General features: G+C 40.7%; 1 protein-coding gene and 1 non-coding gene across 6 annotated transcripts in view; one reads left to right on the plus strand and one right to left on the minus strand.

The window, feature by feature from the left end:
• The window catches only part of PARD3B (par-3 family cell polarity regulator beta), a 987,000-nt gene that overhangs the window by 44,754 nt on the left and 922,943 nt on the right, over positions 1 to 19,303 (minus strand). For all 5 annotated transcript variants that reach the window (XM_072813099.1, XM_072813097.1, XM_072813100.1 and 2 more), the window contains one exon: positions 9,051 to 9,130. In XM_072813099.1, coding sequence (XP_072669200.1) covers positions 9,051 to 9,130 — 80 coding nt within the window. The remainder of the gene's footprint in view (positions 1 to 9,050; positions 9,131 to 19,303) is intronic.
• Positions 14,741 to 14,891, plus strand: LOC140625929 (small nucleolar RNA SNORA62/SNORA6 family). Its single transcript, XR_012025194.1, has one exon. It is a non-coding gene; the product is annotated as a small nucleolar RNA SNORA62/SNORA6 family (small nucleolar RNA).

The following is a 19,303-nucleotide window of genomic DNA, read 5'->3' on the forward strand; positions in this document are numbered from 1 at the left end:
TTCAAATATAATTGTCTAGCTTAGGAGTAAATATGGCATCATTGAGACAATCTGTGGGCAGATTTTGGTGACAAAAATGGAAACTAAACCTAATGACTTCACTCTTCCATTATTTCTGGGGAAGACATCATGTGTTCCTGCATTTGGGGAGGCCCTTGCTTTTTATCCTAGATGCCTGCATGTTTTAGTGATGTGATGTCATTTCAAAGAATCATAAAACACAGCCCTCACAAACACATACCAGATATTGTAAAGAATTAATACACTTGGTTTATTCAGAGTGTCTCTGCCTGTGGTAGGTTGACACAAGGACAAAGTGAGGAACTTGGGCCAGGCCATAGCAGCGAATGGCTGGAGAGATGCAAAAGACAGAGGGAGGCAGGTGCAGAGTGAGAGCATCATGGAAAGCACTTCAGCAGGGTCAGGAAACTCACCACAGTAATTCCAGGACCATGAGCTTCTGGTGGCAGATGGCAGAGTGGCAATCCGATAGGAAAACATCAAGAATAACCAAGGAATATGAGAAATTAGAGACAGAGCAACATTCTGCATGGAGCAGCTGCCTAGGCACAAAATAAACCATTTCTTTTCTTTTGGTTGGAGATGTGGGAAATGAATGCTAAATCTCAAATATGTGTAGGAGGGAAAATATGGAAGTCAGCTTACCAAGCTCACCATGTTTCAAGTTCAAGGTAGTGTCAGATTTGGCACTGTTGAAACAGCAGGCACATCCCCCTCCTCTAAAAGGAGTACTTAGTGAACAGACATGTCATAGTTCAATATTTTCTAGGAGCAATGAGGGAAAAGTAAAGATCTGTGGAATTTAATATATGTGGTCCATCAAGATTCAGTTGAAACTATTTTGGGGACATCAGTGCTGTAATGGGTCTTAACATGTTTTAAATCACTAGTCGTCTAACTAAACTCATAATGGAGGACTTCCACTGAATAATTAATATTAAATATTCTAACTGGCATCAAGGATATATTGGCTATGAGGAAATGATGAAAAGTTGATTAAAATGGACTTTTATCTGAGGAACTAAGTGACATAAAAATGATATGGCAGTAGCATTAACCCCCTGATCTCAGCCGCTTGGCATCTTGAAGTGGTATTACACGCTAGGGCTTTTTGCATTTTTCAGGAAGTTTGAGTTGACGATGGAGATATCTTCATTTCACAAAGAATTAAATTGCCGCTAATTCATTATTTTGTCTTCTGCATTGAGTGAGGCGGTGTCAGAGAAGCCAACCAGGCAGCTGACTACAGGAGTCTCTGCAGGAGAAGCAGAGACTAGATTTTCGGTGCAGGGAGCCAGAGGGGAGAGAATGAGAAATTTAATCTGGTGGGGTAGCAGGGCTTCCCTGATTTTCAAAAAAGCATTACATTCTGTCGCATGCAGATGCAGAAGATATGATCTAGACAGGTTCTTCAGCTTCCCTCCAAAGTCAGGGCAGTGATCACAGACTTGAGTACTGAGAGGTGGACTTTCAAATACGGAGCAGTTCAGATAAAGTTGTGCTACCAGGAAGGGGTCAGAAAGACTGGCCATGATCAGCCATATCTAGATGAGGGGCATCAGGCCCCTTCCCTTGTGGAGAAGGAGTAGCTGGAATGGCCTCAAACCCTGGCTGAACATCTGACTGCTGGGAGCAGTGCATATATGTTCATGAAGCCTCTTATTTGACAAACTGGCTTTGTGGCAGACAGAAATCCTTAATTAGGCAACATGGAGACTCTGTCCACTTCCCCAGCCCAGATGGCTGAAGCCCCACCCTCACCGGATACAAGCTCACACACATATACACCTAAGGTGCTGACTGCTCTTGTTTTCATTGCACTCACTCAATCACTAGCTTAGCTTCAGCAAAGACCAGGACTGTGGCATTGGTGAAAATCTTTGCAGAGCTCGAAAGTCACTGCCATCTGCTTGGCAAATGCTATAAAACAATGTAAGGTTGGCAAAGGAAAACTGAATAGCTGTGAGCAGAGCAGAAGCTCCCTTGAAGAGAACCAGAGCAATCAGGGAGAGAGACGGTCCTCAAGCAGCCAGGTAAATGACAATAGAGGGCACAGGGGACGCCCAGACCAAATGCTGTCGAGGGTAATACAATGTAGTAGGCACAGTGCAGGTCGCATGCTTCAACATTAGCTGCGTGCTTGTGATTGAGTCTTCCTGGGTGGGCAAAAGCATATGTAGACAAGAAAGCTGAAACCGACAAAATGAACCAACTGAAATGTTAAAGCGGAAGTCTGTTCTTATGGCATGTTCTTCTGATCTGAACACAATCCTACCCAATACGAAAACAGTGGGAACACACTTAGGAAGCAAGTTTATTTTGGGTTCCTAGGAAGCAAGCATAAGCTGTTTGCTCCTCTAAAGTTGCTCTTTCTACCCAAAATCAATTCTAGTATGTTGCTTCTCATTACACAGCCAAGTTAAAGCTGCTTCAGACGATCATAGACACATTTTTCTCCCTCTCAAGTAATTTATGTAATACGGGTTAGAGCAACATCAGGACTGGGAGCCAAGTATGGCCTGAGCAGGGCCCTGTCCCGCATCAATCTCAGGAAAGGGAGTCTCTCTCTCCTTGGGAATGCTCCTGCAGCTTCCCCCACTGCCCCTGAAAACATCTTGTCATTTTTTTCTTTCTGGGTAGATATTATTCTTAATCTTAAAGAACCAAAGTACCAATTTGCAGATACTGCTTTTTCAACTCTCGGGAGTGTTCTAACAAAACAGGAGTCTCCTTTTTGGTAGAGAAAGTATATTGCTTAATGTTCATGTAGCAATTACACATTAAATTGTTCATATTTCAAGGGAAGGACCCAAGGGGATGGGAAAAGAATTGATTTTATGACAGCATTTACAGAGATGGTTGAAAGGCATTACTTAACCTGTATATTAGTAATGTTCTGTGTCATATACAAAGATGAGTAAGACATAGTCCCTGTCCTCAAAGGTACTTATAGTTTAGGGAGAAAGACAAAAAGGTGACCAAGTGATACAAGGTGAGTGTGATAATCACAGTTTGATTCTTTTTTTTTTTGTAATTGATTTATTTATTTTTAAGTATTTGGGCTTAGGCTACATGTATCATGACCATTTACCTTTAAATACATCAGTCAGTATGTAATTCTACAGAACAAGGATTTTTTTAAGATTTTATTTTTAAGTAGTATCTATACCCAATGTGGGGTTCAAACTCACAACCCCAAGATCAAGAGTTGTATACTCTACTGACTAAGCCAGCCAGGTGCCCCCACGGAGTTTGGTTCTGACTCTTAAGCTGTATAACCTAGTTCCAGAGGTTAAATGTACAAACTTGCAGCCAGACTGTTTGGGTTCCAATCCTACCTCTGCCATTTCTACCTGTTGAACTTGGGCAATTGTATTTGTGCTCTTGCCTATGAAATAGGGATTATAATAGGGTTAGCTCTAGAGTCACAGGATTGTTGTGAACATTAAGCAAGTCCGTAGATATAAAGCAGTTGGAACAGTGCCTGGCACACAGTAAATACTCCATCAGAGTTGACTGCTTAGAAGTCTGGACTTCTACAGATTCCAGGGAAAAGAGGCATTCTCATGAAAAATTAGTGTTCTATTAGAAAACAGCATCCTGAAACAAATGGTCATGAAAACTTGGAAGAAACTCTTTCCTATAAATTACTTATATAAAAAAAATCTATTTTCATCTGTCTGCTGATATATTGAAAACCTGTTATATACATAGTCCTATGTTAGGTCCTAGTGGTGGTTATAAAACATGATGAATATAAAACAATATCCCCTATTTCGAGGAATTTATAATCCAAGGGGTGGAGAGGGGCAGCAAAGCTTCATAATCTAACCCACGGTGTTTTTAGTGGCACTAGAAAGGTGCCAAACAAATGTCATGGAAGTGAAAAGTAAGAAGAGCTAAAGAAACATGACATTGAGGTCTTGAGTTTGGGCATGGGAACCTCTTTCTTGAAGGTAGAGGATGGAGGTGTCAAGCAGGCGATTATAACTGGGGTCACATGAAGAGTGAGATAGCAAGGTTAGCTAGGTTCATTTTGGAATTATCATCATAATGGTGAGAGCTGAATCTGTAGGAATGAAGGCAGTTGCTCAGGGATAATCTACATGAGGAAAAGAGCTACAGGCAGAACCAGCTAGAAGTTATCAGTGCCAGTATCAGAAACTTGGGGCAAGAGGCTACCATGTCAGTGGGTGGTGTGGAAAGAGAGTCAATAGATATGAGCCACTCTTCTTACGGGAGGAAATGTGGGACCTAGAGGAAAGAGTTGGGTGAAAGAAAGTTCTTTGTTTCCTCTGATGGACTGGAATCAAGCGCATGGGGGTAGTCCTGCCACTTGAGATTTAAATGAAACTCCTTATCCATAAGAATTACTGTCTCCCAGCATGTCTACTAGCACAGCTTGTTACTCAGATCATATTGGTCTGCTATGCCCTCTTGCTCTTGACCATCTGGACCACTCACTGGTCCTTCCCCAGAGTTGGCTAAACCTTTAGTCTCAGTTATAACCCTAGCGTAGCACCATGCAGGCACTGGCTCTTCCTTTGTGCATGCTGTGGGCTCTCAGAGCCTATGCATTTACAGTAGTAGGCAGTGGGTGGGGGAAGCAACTGCCAAGGGACTTCAAGATACAGCAGAGAGAGGGGTAGTTGATGGCACAGGATCCCTACAAAGCCGGCAGGAATGAGCTGTTGTATGGGTTTGACTCACTAAAGAAACACGTCTTCCCCAGAGATAAAATTAAAAGGAGCTAACACTAGGAAAAAGAAAAATCCTTAAAATATGTCAGGCAGGCTCTTCACTGAGGGTTTTGCTTATACTACTGTACTTACTACTTATCCCAGCACCATACAGAGGCCCTAATACCACCCCTATTTGTGGATGAAAAAACTGAGTCTGGAGCAGTCAGATCACTTGGCCAAAGTCCCACAGGTGATAAGCAACAGAGCTGGGGCTGTAATTATGGCCTGACCCCAAGTCTGTGCCCTCGTTGTCTCTCCTGGGGAAGTAGGGTCAGTGAAGACAGCGAGTCCAAACTGGGGAGAAGTGGAGGAGCTCATGTTGAATGAATGTCTCAGGGTCATAAAGGAGAGGAAGTGAGGTCATCTCTAGAGACTGGGCTTGGGGGCTTTAGTCATCTTCACAGATTTTAACGGGAGTAGAACAGGGTTGGAATGGCCACTGTGGGAGAGTCAGGGGAGTCGACAGCACAACTAAAAGAAATTCTGGACAGCAGCAGAGGCCCAGCTGGGGCTGCATAATGTGCATTTTGTACTGGAACCAACGAAGGCATTTTTATGAGTTTTTCCAGCAACCTTTCACCGCCCACATATATAGGACCACAGAAGAGATGTTTTTGCTCACTCCTTAGGACTCAACACTTGATTATAAGCCCAGAGGAGCAACATCTTGTGCCGATGCCCTGAGCCATCTGCAGAGAAGGGATAATGGGATCCCACAGGGCCAGGGATGGGCCAGGTGGGAACAATGGTGGCTTGGGACGGGCCTGTGGTGCGCTCGCTGCTGGAGGAGCTGACCACAAGGAGGCCCGCGAAAACGGAGCAGGGCCCCGAGGCTGACGTGAAAAAGCAGCTGTTTGCAAAAATACATACACTGATGTTCACACTTTAAAGCAGCCTAGGAAACGAGCGCTTCCTTACTCACTCAGGGTGAGTAATAATTTGTGTCGGGCAAGAATAAGAGAATGCTGACTTCACTGTGTTTACTACCAGAGAAAATTGGGGGGCTGGCCAGGATGGCAAAACATCCGTCCTGGTAAAAGCCTAGCATTTGCTAATGAGGTCGTATTACAACTATGCTCTGCTTTCCAAAACAGCACCCTCAGGAAACAAGAAATAAAGTCATTTTTCTTCAGAGACAGAAGATTTAACATTGCTTAACAATGATACTTAACATCCTTAGCCCTTAGCCTTAGGCAACATCCTTAACTCCTGAGTGCTAGGAACTGTCTTCTTCCAGGGCTGGCTGGGGCTCTGGCTCTACTTTGGGAAGGGTCTTTCAGCAGGGCAGCAGGTTGCAGGAGCGCACTTTAAAGATGGCTGAACTCCAAGAAAGCATAGCACGGTGCCTCTTGACCAGGGCTACTGACTCACGCCATGCCTGGAGAAGAGGGTGTGTGAGGGGTGTGTGTGCACTTTCTCTCTCTGTGTGTCAATGGTTCCAAATTTGGCATATAAATCAGCATTACTGAGTTAACTTAAAAACTCCTGTGATGCTCTCCACAAACCACATGGCAACCAAATCAGCCAGGAGCACATTTAGTTCACTGTAAGGTTGGCCACCAACTTCCCATAGATAGAATTATTCCTATTGTTTTAAAAGAATTATTTATTTGAGAGAAAGAGAGAGAAAGAGAGAAAGAGAGAGAGAGAGAGAGAGAGAGATCTTGAACAGGGGGAGGGGCAGAAGGAGGGGATGAGAGAGGGGGGAGAAGCAGACTCCCTGCTGAGCATGGAGCTGGGCTTGGGGGTCCATCTCAGGATCCTGAGATCATGACCCGAGCTGAAACTGAGTGGGAAAATTTAACTGGCTGAGCCACCCAGGCACTCCTGAATTATTCCCATTTTCAATTAAAAATTTAACTCCATAAATATCAAATATCGTAAAGCTCCCTGCCTCTGTGACAAAGAGGGGATGGATCCAGTGCCTACAGAGATGTGCTCACCTTCCTCTCTTGACAAAGGGAGAGAGCAGGGAGCTGCTGTGATTCAGGCAAGAGAACAGGAAAATCTCCAGGGTGGGGAAGACTAGAAAACCAGGGTAAATGTCACTGGCACACAGAGCTGGATCTGTATACCTTCTTAAAGCCAAGTGGGTCCCCTGCCTCTTCATTCTGCATCTTGTTGGGTAAAGATGGAGTACCCGCATGGGCTGGAGCACATTGGTGAGGATATCCTGCAACCCCCTCTTCAGATGTTGAGATGGAAACCTGAGGTGGAACTCCTCCATTTGAAAACTTGTGCCAGGGACCTCACGTGCATTTGTCTGAATACCATTTATTGTCCATCATGGCGACTTCTGGTTGCCAGGTAGCCACCAAGGTCTGTTTGCTCATGCAGCTAATCACTCCTACCACCATGCATCTGTGTGAGTGCTGTTGGTCAGAACTGCTTTTGGTCTGAGATGCTTTCCCTCTAACTACTTTATATTCTTGGGGTTGGCAGGATTTTGTCAACTCATGCATTGTGATGATAGCTCTAGAGCCACAGACAGCATAAATGTATCGCCTTTGTCAGAAAACTCGCTCTGCAATGTTTAATCCTAAAATAGGCTTGTTGAGAGTTAGCCATGATTAAGCATTTCAGGGCTTATTAGCAAAAATAAATAGGAGTTGGAAATTCAGAGGACTTTCTGCTAATAATTACTAAACCAAGTATTTGTTGCACTGTCATACAACGTTTATTTGCTGCCACCTGTCTGAGAGAGTAGAGTCCTGGGGATGGACTGGCACTGTGTCTCCAGTCTCTATATCCTCAGGGCTCAATACAGAGTAGATAATTAATAGATATATGGAAAATGAATGAGAGAAATTTAGAGTTTTCAATGTTATTTTTGTGTTTTTGATTTGTACTAAAAAAAAAATCCATTTCCGCAGTCTGGTGCAAGTTGGCCAGGAGACACTAAACTGTATCCAGTTTTTTCTTTTTTTTCTTCCCTCTCATAAGAACATACTACTTTCCATCTGCCTTACCACAATTTCCATACATTTCAACATTGAAAGCCAGAAATGTTATATTTAAAACAAATTTTGGAGATGACTTCCATTTTTTAAAAAATGAAAACAAAATACTAGGCCAGGGAAAAATAAGGAGAGGAAAGAAATCAAGAATGAGAAGAGACTATGAGACAACATACCAAAAAAGAAAGCAGAGAGATAAATAAGATACAGTTGTATGGAAGCTTTTAAAATATTGTAGTTTGAGTATCCTGCCCAATCAGTGTTAACAATTGATTCTCTACTAGAGCTCAGATTTTATTACTTTTGAAAATCAACATACTATTTATAAGAGCAGATGGTCACTTAGGCTATGCCTGTTGCAATATCCAGGATGGTATTTTTGTAGATTCACACACAGAATTATAGCCAGTGTGAAACTCAACACAGTAACTCCCTCTGGGATAACACTTCAACAATTCCACTTTGATGAAAAAGCTCTATTTAGGATCCTCTCCCCTCTTCTTAAAAGGAGATATTCCGTAACATTTCAGTTTTTTGGCTGGCATTAACCTTTCTTTGTTTGTCCCCCCACTACCCCCCAAACTCAAGATTTCTCACACTCCCTCTTCACTCCCATAGTAGCTGCACTAGACATAATCTTGGAAAGTTTTCCTCTTTGTCATGTGCTACTGATAGCAGACCAAAATTATTCTTCATCTCACAGATAAGAGCACAAGCCTTTGAGAATTGTATCTCATTTTCAGGGGTGTCTAGTTACAGCCTAAGTGGATCGTGTTAGGCCAGAATCACCAAGCGAACTTTTCCCACGCGATTGTTTTCCTTCCCCCACTGTGTCTGCGCCTCTCAGCAATATTTGCTGACTGCCTTGCAAACCTGGTCAGATTCTAAATCAAGCACAGAACATCTTCCCAGGTTCACATTTCTCTCCTGCTTTTTAACACCCACACGAAGCTCCAAGGTTAAGGTTGGCTTGCCCTTCCTTGTAGGTAACTGCTAGGACAGAGGATTTACTATTTTACTGTCCCTAAGCTTGGTGCAGGATGTTCAATACTATTTTTATAGCAATGGCTTAGGATTTCCATTCTGTATACAATATTCTTGCTGACATGTTCAATTGCAATGATATACTATTTTCTTTTCTTAAAAAATAACCCACAAGTGTTTCAATTATTAGCACAGTTGTGAAGATGGCACGAGGGTTGTAGCAGACGGGAGTAAGGAAAATTATAACATATTCCCAATTTCAAAGCCAGATTTCTATTTCATGTAGATTTCTCTAAAGACTTTATTTGTAGGTAAGCTAGTGAGAGGAGACCCCTGAGTGATCTACCTGGGTAAGGATGCGTACTGTCTCTCCATCCCCTCAAAGCGGACATTGTGTGCAGTCCCATCTGGACCCTTTCCAGACACCTGTGGAGAGAAAAGTAATTAGAGATGAAGATCCATTATACACCCTGGTTACTGACAATGCATTGCAAAATTATAATCAGTGCACAAATGCTGCTGCTGCCTGCCAAAAATCAACTGTGGAAAAGCAAGCAGGATCTCAGTATTGCTATTGGAATTGATGATCAAGCCACAAACATGGCATTTAACAACAAAGTCACTTCTTTCAAAAAGGGTCACTGTCAAACTGACTCCTTCCTGTCACTAAGCCAGGGAGATTCAGTAGGCTGAAAGACCATTTTTTCCCCCTTTACATAGGCTTTAGTTTTTAGAACAGTTTGAGACTTATAAAAAATCTGAGAAACAGTACAGGGTTTCCGGAACTCAGTTTCCCTATTACTAACATCACACACTAGTGTGGTATGTTTCTTACAATTAATGAATCAATACTGACACATTATTGTTAACTAAAGCTCACAGTTGACTTGGATTTTTATCCAACCACTTTCCTGTTTTGGGATCCCCTATTACATTTAGTTATCATGTCTCCTAAGTTCCTGTTGCCTAAGACAAGGACCGTATTTTTGTGTTTCTTTGAAATTTTATTTATTTGAGAGAGAAAGTGTGAGTGCATGTGTGTGAGAGAGCACAAGTGGGGGAGGGGCAGAGGGAGAAGCAGAGCAGGGAGCCCAATGTGGGGCTTGATCCCAGGATCCCAACCTGAGGCCGAAGGCAGACACTCAATCGAATGAACCACCTAGGCTTCCCAGGGCCATATTTTTGAAAAGTACCTTTTCCAAACCTTTCTTTACTAACAGGGGTTGGTGACAAGTTACTGTCTACTCCAGAGCTTCCATGAAGCCCTCCCTTACCCAAACCTCACTTAATTCCCTCCCCTGGCAACTACCACAGAGAAGTCAGGACCTCTTTTCTAGCTAGGGTTGATCTTTATTATTTTTTTCCCTTCCTTTGTGCTTCCCATGTTGACCTCTCTTCGGGTCTCTTCCATCAGCCTCTGAGACTCTGAAGAGCAGTGCGTGGCCCCAGTATGTTCTCAATAAAGTGTGCTAGTTCTGTAACTGTAAAAACTTTATACATAGTGCTTCTGCAGCTCTCATAGCAATCAAAAACAGGATGAACACATCCAGGTATTTAAAAGTACTTGTTGACTTATCAATTACATCAACAGGTAATGACCTGTTCATGTCAACACAGGTGGGTTTGTGGATCATTTATGTTTTGGCTCTTAGGCTGGGCTGGCCATCACATAATGGGCATGGAGGGGGCAAACAGAACACCTGGACATTATAAGGGGGGAAGAGAGAATTTGCTAGTAAGCACGGGAAGTAAAGGTGTCAAGTCAGTAGGGGAAATTTTTCTAGGTAGTACTCGATGTGCAAGTTATTTTCTTCTTGCCAAAAGTTCTAGCTCTCTATAAAACCACCATCCTAGCTTGGGTGACATGTGTAGGGAGGATGTACTGTGGAAGTTGTTGCAAAACAAATATATACACTTATTTAGAGTAAGAAAGACTATTCCTGGTGTCCAGTTATTACTGAAGGCTCATCAGAATGTATCCTGAAAAACCTCTTTATATTTCACCAATACATGGAAGAGGAGTGGCTGGAGTTATAAGAAAGGGCAATAGCCCAGTGAATTACAAAGGTAGGGATGAAGACTGCACCTACAAACTCACAAGTGACTACAGAGAGACAGAATTCTCTGCGTTAGGATACAAGTCCTGATTTAAACCACTGACTTTTCTAACAAAGATCAGAAACAAGGGTGGTATCAGACAAACGGGATAAATAAATGGTATAGAAAAAGCAGAAGCGAAGGATACAATTATTGTCCTCAGCCACTTCTAACTAAGGTTTTGTTCTTAAACTTTTTTTTTATGTAGGAAGAATTAGCTCGAATACCAGAACTATGCTGAAGGTTATTTAATTGTGGTTGGTGGAGAACATTGTGCTTATGCATCCCTAGTATGGCTTTATTTATTTAAGATTTTATTTATTTACTCATGAAAGAGAGAGAGAGAGAGAGAGAGAGAGAGAGAGAAAGGCAGAGACATAGGCAGAGGGAGAAGCAGGCTCCATACAGGGAGCCCGATGTGGGACTCCATCCCAGGTTTCCAGGATCACACCCTGGGCTGTAGGCGGTGCTAAACTGCTAAGCCACCGGGGCTGTCCCCTAGTATGGCTTTAGACATTTACAAGTAATCTTTTTCAGGATCCCTGGATGGCTCAGCGGTTTGGCACCTGCCTTTGGCCCAGGGATTGAGTCCTGCATCCGGCTCCCTGCATGGAGCCTGCATCTCCCTCTGCCTATGTCTCTGCCTTTCTCTCTCTGTGTCTCTCATGAATAAATAAATAAAATCTTAAAAAAAAAAAAAAAAGTAGTTTTTTTCTTTTGGCCACAAAACTCCAAGTTAATCCTTTTAGCACTGTTACCAGAACTGGCCTAGCCTAATGGTGGCTGTCCACATTCTGGGGTCTCAGCACCCATGTGCCTCATCTTCTGGTGAGTTACCAGCATAAGAGATTTTATGAAATGTAGGATGATCCTTATCTTAAGGGAGCTTTAGTCTCATTGGAAAAACAAGCATCAGAAGTGAAATAATTAAAGAATGATGTAGGACACTGTATGTTCCAATGCCATTCGGGACATTACTAACAATGGCCCAGGTAACACCAGAAGGTGTCAGGAAAAACTTCACGGAAGTAGCAAAGATGGGTGGCGTGTTTCTGTATTGAAAATTATTCTCTCATTCACCAATTGTGTATATATTTATTATATTTATATTGTATCTATATCTATATACCATGCTTCTCTATAAACATGACAACATCTTTAACAATCTGAACAATCTTTGAACCAGGGATTACTGAGCAGCTACCATATCCCAATGCCATGCTAGGCACTATATTTAAAGGAATGAATAAGGGCTGGATTTCTTCATTCTTTGAATATAGAGGAGACAGGTCTGCAAATGATTACAGTACAATGAGATCACTGCTAGAGTGTCAGTATGAGAAAGGAGGTAGTAGGAGTCTGAAGAAACAGATAGCAAAGTCCACCTGGCGGAGTTGAAGACAGCTTCATATGGGTGTTGAAGCTTCATCTGAAACCTGAATATGAATGAGGAGAAGTTTTAGTGGGGGAGAAGGTAGGAGCAGCAGGAGAAGACATTCTGAGCAGAGAGAGCAAAAATGAAACAACATGGAGGCATTTAGAAGAGAAAAAGCACTGTGTCTTCAGGGAAAGTCAAGATTTTGGTAAAGGAAGAAACAGAGCCCATTAGGGAAGAGGATATAGTAATAGCAACACCACTACTACTATTACAGCTATAACTGCTATTGCCACTACTACTACGTGCTTTTAGAGCACTTTTAGTTTCACAGCAAAAGTGAGAGGAAATGTAGAGTTCAGATCCCGCTGCCCCACACATGCACAGACTCCGCCATTACCACCCTCCTCACCATGTGCTACATTTGTTACAATTGATGAACTTATATTGACAAATCATCATCCACAGTCTAGAGTTTATATTAGGACTCACTATTGGGGTTGTACAGTCTCTTGGGTTTGAACAATGTATGACATGTGTCCATCATTATGATATCATAAAGAATATTTTCACTGCCCTAAAAATTCTCTATGCTCTGCCCACTCATTCTTCCCTCTCCCCAAACCCATGGCAACCATGGGTTGCTGTTGCCAAAGTTTTGCCTTTTCCAGAATGTCATGTAGTTGGAATCTTACAGTCTATAGCCTTTTTATATTGTTTTCTTTCACTTAGTAATATGTATTTAAGTTCCATCCATGTCTTTTCATGTTTGATAACTCATTTCTCCTTAGTGCTAAATAATTTTATATTGTCTGGATGTACCACAGATTATTTATCCATTCATCTACTAAAGGACATCTTAGTGACTTCCAAGGCTTGGCAATAATAATAAATAAAGCAACTATAAACATTGTGTGCAGATTTTTGTGTGAAGATACATTTTCAATTTTTGTCAATACCAAATAGTGCAGTTCTTGGGTTGTATGTTCAGAATATGTTTAGTCGGGTAAGAAACTGCTAAACTATCTTCTAAAGTGGTGGTATCATTTTGGATTCCCACTAGTGATGAATGAGAGTTCATGTTGCTCCACATCCTCACCAACATTTGGGGTTGTCAGTGTTCCAGATTTTGTCCATTCTAATGGGTGTGCGGTGATAACTCATTGTTATTTTAATTTATATTTTCCCGATGACATATGATGTAGAGCATCTTTTCATATGCTTATTTACCATCTGGATATCTTCTTTGATGGGATGTCTGTTAAGGTGTCTTTGGGCCATATTTTAATTGATTTGTTTCATTCCTTATTGTGAGGTTTTAAGAGTTTTTTGTAGTTTTAGTTTACAGTTCTGTGTCATATGTGTCTTTTGTAAACATTTTCTTCCAGTCTGTGTCTTATCTTTTCATTCTCTTGACAGTTTTTATTGCAGAGCAGAACTTTTTAATTTTAGTGAAGTCCAGGTTACCAATTCTTTCTTTCATGGATCTTGCCTTTGGTGTCATATCTAAAAAGTCATTACCAAACCCACGATCATCTAGCTTTGTTTTCTCCTATGTAATCTTCTAGTAGTTTTATAGTTTTGCATTCTAAATTTGGGTTGGTGATTCATGTTGAGTTAATTTTTGTAAAGGGTATAAAGTCTGTGTATAAAGTCTGTGTCTAGATTCCTTTTTTTTGTATGTTGGATGTCTAGTTGTTCCAGCACCATTTGTTGAAAAGACTATATTTGCTCCATTGTATCATCTGTATACCTTTGTCAAAGACCACAATAAATATTTATTTGGGCCTATTTCTGGTTCTCTATTCTGCTTTATTGATCTATTTGTCTATTCTTTCATCAATATCACACTGTCTTGATTACTATAGCTTTATAATAAGTCTTGAAGTTGGGTAGTGTCAGTCCTCCAACTTTGTATTCCTTCAGTATTATGTAGGCTATTCTAGGTCTTTTCCTTGTCCATATAAACTTTAGAACCAGTTTGTTGAGACTCTTTAGAATCAAGAAAATAACTTGCTAGGATTTTGGTAAGGAGCACATTGAATATATAGATCAAGTTGGGAAGAACTGACATCTTGACAATATTAAGTCTTTCTATTCATGAATATGAACTATCCCTCCATTTATGTTTTTTCTTTGATCACTACTACAATTTAACAGTTATCTGGTACTTACTGTTTGTCAAGCAAAATGCTATATGTTTTATTTAATCAGTCTAGTCAATCTTCCCCAATAACCCCACTGGTTGCCCCATTTTTCAAATGGTAATACTAAGTAGACGCTCATATAGCTAGTGCATGGAAAATCTGAGACAAAGATCAGGTATGTCTGACCCCAGAGTCCAATATCTGGAGATACAGCCATGGGCCATATCTTGGAGGAGCTCATATGCCATGCCAAGGAACTTAGGTGATGGTAAAGTCATTGAGAATGACTACTTGATAAGTGACGGGACATATTTACAGGTTAGGGAGATTATTCTTGCCATAGTGTGGAGGTTTCAGTGATAGTTTGAGCCTGAGATGATTAAGACCTAACCTAGGGAATATACCAAAGGATAAAGGCTCACACATTGTTAGCTTAGAGTGGAGGCCACTGGCTGGCCAATGAACTCAGAAGTGTAGGTAGTGTGCTACATGAGGGTAAGTATTTCACTGATAGCACAAGAATCTCTGGCCCAATGAGTAGAGTTCTACAGTAATTCTTGCCACAAGTATAATTCAAATGTGTCAGAGCTTTAAGGGAAAACAGAAACATTTTAAAATGGCCTGTGTTTTCTTCTGCTTTTCTCCATATTTCTTAACTGCGTGGGCCTCTCAGGTATTACTGGGCCTTTCTGTTTTCAGAAAAACTTGATTAATCCTGCTAAAAGGGAGTCACTCAGTGGGTCTGATGTGGTGGATGCTGGCCCAGGAAGTTCTGCAAGGCACGGCACCATTTCCTGTGAACACCCATGGGACGTCTTGCCTGATCTCCAGTTCTACAGAGATCCTGAAGAAACTGGAAAGGAAGAGCAGGCCACTGCTGAAAAGGCTGTGCCCAAGGAGGAATTTCAGGGTAAATGGACTGCTCCATCTCTTGACTTCACTGCTACTCAACCTGAAAACGCAGACTGGTCTGAAGGCGTGCAGGTGCCCTCTGTGCCTATTCAGAGTTTCCTACTGAAGACTGGAGAGCTCAGCCTACCACGTCTGGAGCTCCCACTGTTCAGGCCACTGCATGACTTGGGACAACCACTGAGTGCTCTTAAGCTGCTTTTCCACAATGGCAAACAAAATGGAAATAGGGTTGATGTAAAATAAAGTTTTTTTTTTTAAAAGAAAAAAATATAAAGGCAAGGGAGTGCTATAAGAATGTTAAGGGGCACAGGTTCAATAACTGACTAAGGATTAATAGGAAGGATGTGTCTGGAATAATGCACGATTTTCTGAGCTTAACAACTAGACGGGCTTGGTAACCACTGCCAAGATGGGAATGAGGGAGGAATAGATTTAGTGGCAAGGGTAGGGATGGGAGGAGGGGATACTTAGATATAGTGAGCTTGAATGGGACATCTGACGGTGATGTCTGATAGGCAGTTGAGTGTTAAAGTTTGCAATGTTGAAACCTGGACTAGAGATGGAGAATTGGGATTCAGCCTATAGATGGTACCAAAAACCTTGGGAAAGATTAGAATGCCCAGGGAGAATCTGTAGACACAGAACAGAAGAAAAGACATGCAATGAAAACAGAGAAGAATACCAATAATATTCCTAGGATCACTGTCATTTAAGGGGCAGAAAAACACAAGTTGAACCCAGGAGGAAATCTGACAAGGTCTAGAACAGCAGTTTGACTGGAAGAGAAGTAGGAGAGAGGGTTACAGAAATCAAAAGAAAAGCATTCCGTGAATGAAGGTGTGGCCAATAGTGTCAAAAGCAGTCAAGAACTGCAGTAAGAAAAGGTCTGTGGTCAATATATGTTGAAGTGTTTTACCCGAACCTCCCTCCTTGCAGAGTGTCAACCTGAACTACAGGGCTTGGAAAGCAAAATCTGCCTTTCCCACAATGCCCTTGTGGTCAGTTTACTAGTATGATTTAAGTTGGGCTATTGAAGTAGCTACACTTCCACTGGTTATTCTGATAATTAAAGCTTTGTTGGGTTTCCTCAGCAGTTTTAGCAGATGTGTCATTCAAGTTTCTGGGGTGGAGTCTAGCTTTTGTACTTAGCTTTGGAGTTAGCATCACTAAAGGCGGCTTCCTGATTGTGGCTTTCTTAATTATGGTGATTCCTGATACAGGCATTATTATATGGCTCTGGAGCCAAAAGCTTTCTTAGAAGTGGCAGCAGCTCCCTTGGTAGCCTGGTTCTGTGGTGTGGCTTGAGAAATCAGTCCTGAAATCTTAGCTAAGATTATATTCCTTTAGATTGTCCTTAAGATTCTGTAAGCCCATTATTTTGGTGCAATAAATTTGTTCTTGCTTAAACTAGCTTGAGTGGATATTATTCTCTGTCACTGAACAGTGACTAACATAAGTTCTGCGGAAGTGTAGGTGGGAATTGGAAATGAGATAGTGATTGGTGTTTATTGAGAATGATTTCTGTGGATTGATAGGGAGAGAATGCAGGACTCCAGGGTATTGAAAATCTTTATCACTTTCCCCCTAAAAGCAACCCCCCAAAAAAAAGACCCCAAAACAAATGCTTATTGCCTTATTCTATCATGCTGAGAAAATCAGATTAATACTTCTAAGTAAATAAACATTTGTTAGTGTCTCTTAAGTAGACACATAGTCATGTGCTATGAACTCTAATAAAACATAGAGATGAGAAAAAGTCCTTTTCCTCAGGGACACAGTGCTAGTTAATAGAAACGATGGGAATAAATTTGTCTTCCATTATTTAAAAAAAAACAGATTGAATGGATTTTTCTCCCTAAATCTTCAAAAGATGACCTCTGTTAATATTTTTAATATATACATATTCTAGTGGCATATAGTTTTCTTCTCCAACTATTTATTATTGGCATTTTGCTGTGCTACCAGAAATATTTCACAAACATAAATTTTAATAGCTATATAACATCCCATTTATGGATAAATCATAATTTATCTAATCTCCCCCTATAACTTGATCAACTTTTATATCCTAATCAGAAATGGTGGCAATACAGATTATTGTGTTGGGTACAAAGATTTTTACAAATAGCTGTGAACTGAGGGTAGGAAACTGCAGATAGAGGACTGCCAAAGAGAAACTAATTATAGGTTGTAGTTAGATCCTTAAGAAGTCAGGCCACTTTAGGAGAGAGTGAGGGGAAAGAGAACAGGCACAAGCATTTATAAGCTCATTTCTCATTTTGCTCTGTGCGCAATAAGACTCAGAAATGTTCCTGCTTCCAGCACTCCTTATTAGGTAATTTCCCTCATCATAAAAAAATAAGGTCAGCGGCTTTGATCCAATTAATTTTTTTTAAAGAAGCCCTTTATCTCGCTTGGTATCATGCAGGGTTTTTTTTTTTTTTTTTAAATGTAATGACCTAAATATACATCTGATAGAAATAATTTCAACTTAAGCCATAAGAGAAACCTAGTCTTTTCCAAAACAATGTAATGATAGAACTTATGCTTGGATTTGGGGCATATTTATCTTTCTCTACTAATAAAGCTCAGGAAGAGAAACTTCAGAGAGCTTATTCAGAAACAACTTGAAAGGCTCATGCCTGGTGTGCCTTGCAGTGGCGATCCAGTTTGGCTGGCTTATGACAGCCGATGACAGCCTATCAGGAGGGTTTGGCGTACGAGGAATGTTGAATTAAGATGGTTTAGGCCATGGGAGTTCTCCCAATTTCATTCACTCAATGCCTACTGCTGGCTGGGATGTTAAGAGCCTTGTTAATATAAAGCTATTAGTCTTTTCTCTACAAAAGCAAGGGGCTTGCTGGTTACATTCAGGGTTCCTTAAATTAGTATGTATTTCTAGCCTGGCATTGCTGGAATCAGCAGTTTCACAAAGCAATATACTAAAGAGGCCATTTAACCTCCGATTTCTCCCATTTGCAGATTAATGGCAGAGGGGAAGATTTAATGCCCTTTCAAACATGTTTTAACAATTCATTACAAATAAAGGAATAAATCACACAGGATTTTCTGCAAATGTCTGATGATAAAAAGTGGAAACAATTCAAAATTAGCATGTTTTCCAGTTCCCACAGGTTGGGACACATTTTTGCCAATGTTGTAATTTAAGTCCCTTGAGTCAATTTTCCTGAGGAAATTTAAAAGCTGCTGTGACGGAAACGTGGTACAAAATTGCAATCCAGCTTATTCACCTCTACACAACATCCTCATTTACAAATAGGTCCTAGTCAGATCCATTACACAAAAGTACGTTTCATGTTGCCAGACCCATCATAAGATTAAGATGCAAAGTATAAAAATTTGGATGCCATTTTAGGAAATACGCCTTTCATTTCAAGTTGGTAACATGACAGATATTTTTGAGCAGTTTCCAGAAGCTTTCTTTTAATTACATTCCTCTTACTTAACTATAGGTCTGGCTTAAAGACTTTTGAAGGAATACACATGATGAAAATATCTAAAAAAGTTAGGAACTTGTCTTTGAGCATCCTCTAATATGAAGACACTCTGCTGAAATGTTACATATTTGGAGCGAAACTCACCATACTTCATTTAAACAAAAAGAAACTAATCAAAATAGGTTGTAAATGATTTCTCTTTGGCAATGTGAACTATATTATGCTGAGATACATATTTAGAAATATGCTATCTAGAGAAGCAAAAGTACACACACTCTTTCAAACCATTATTTCTGAAGTGTTTATTTTCTCTAATTTAATTTCAGTAATTTTGTCAAATAACTGGGTATTCAGTTTATAGACTAGTTTAGAACATCTGCTAGTTTAGAAAATACAGCAAATAAAAATATTTTAAAAATAACTCTTGGGGAAGCCTTTTAACCATTCTGTGCCTATATTTTCCTCCCTTGGAAAACATCTGAGTGAAAATAAATCCTTAAGGTCCCTTCTAACTTATGCACATTTGTAAAAGTTATCTTGCATACAGTTGCCACATTATGTTAACCACTTACACCTCATTAATATGATAACTATATGTCGGTAACATAAT

The sequence above is a fragment of the Canis lupus genome, chromosome 36 (assembly GCF_048164855.1).
Source record: "Canis lupus baileyi chromosome 36, mCanLup2.hap1, whole genome shotgun sequence".
Taxonomy (NCBI): domain Eukaryota; kingdom Metazoa; phylum Chordata; class Mammalia; order Carnivora; family Canidae; genus Canis; species Canis lupus.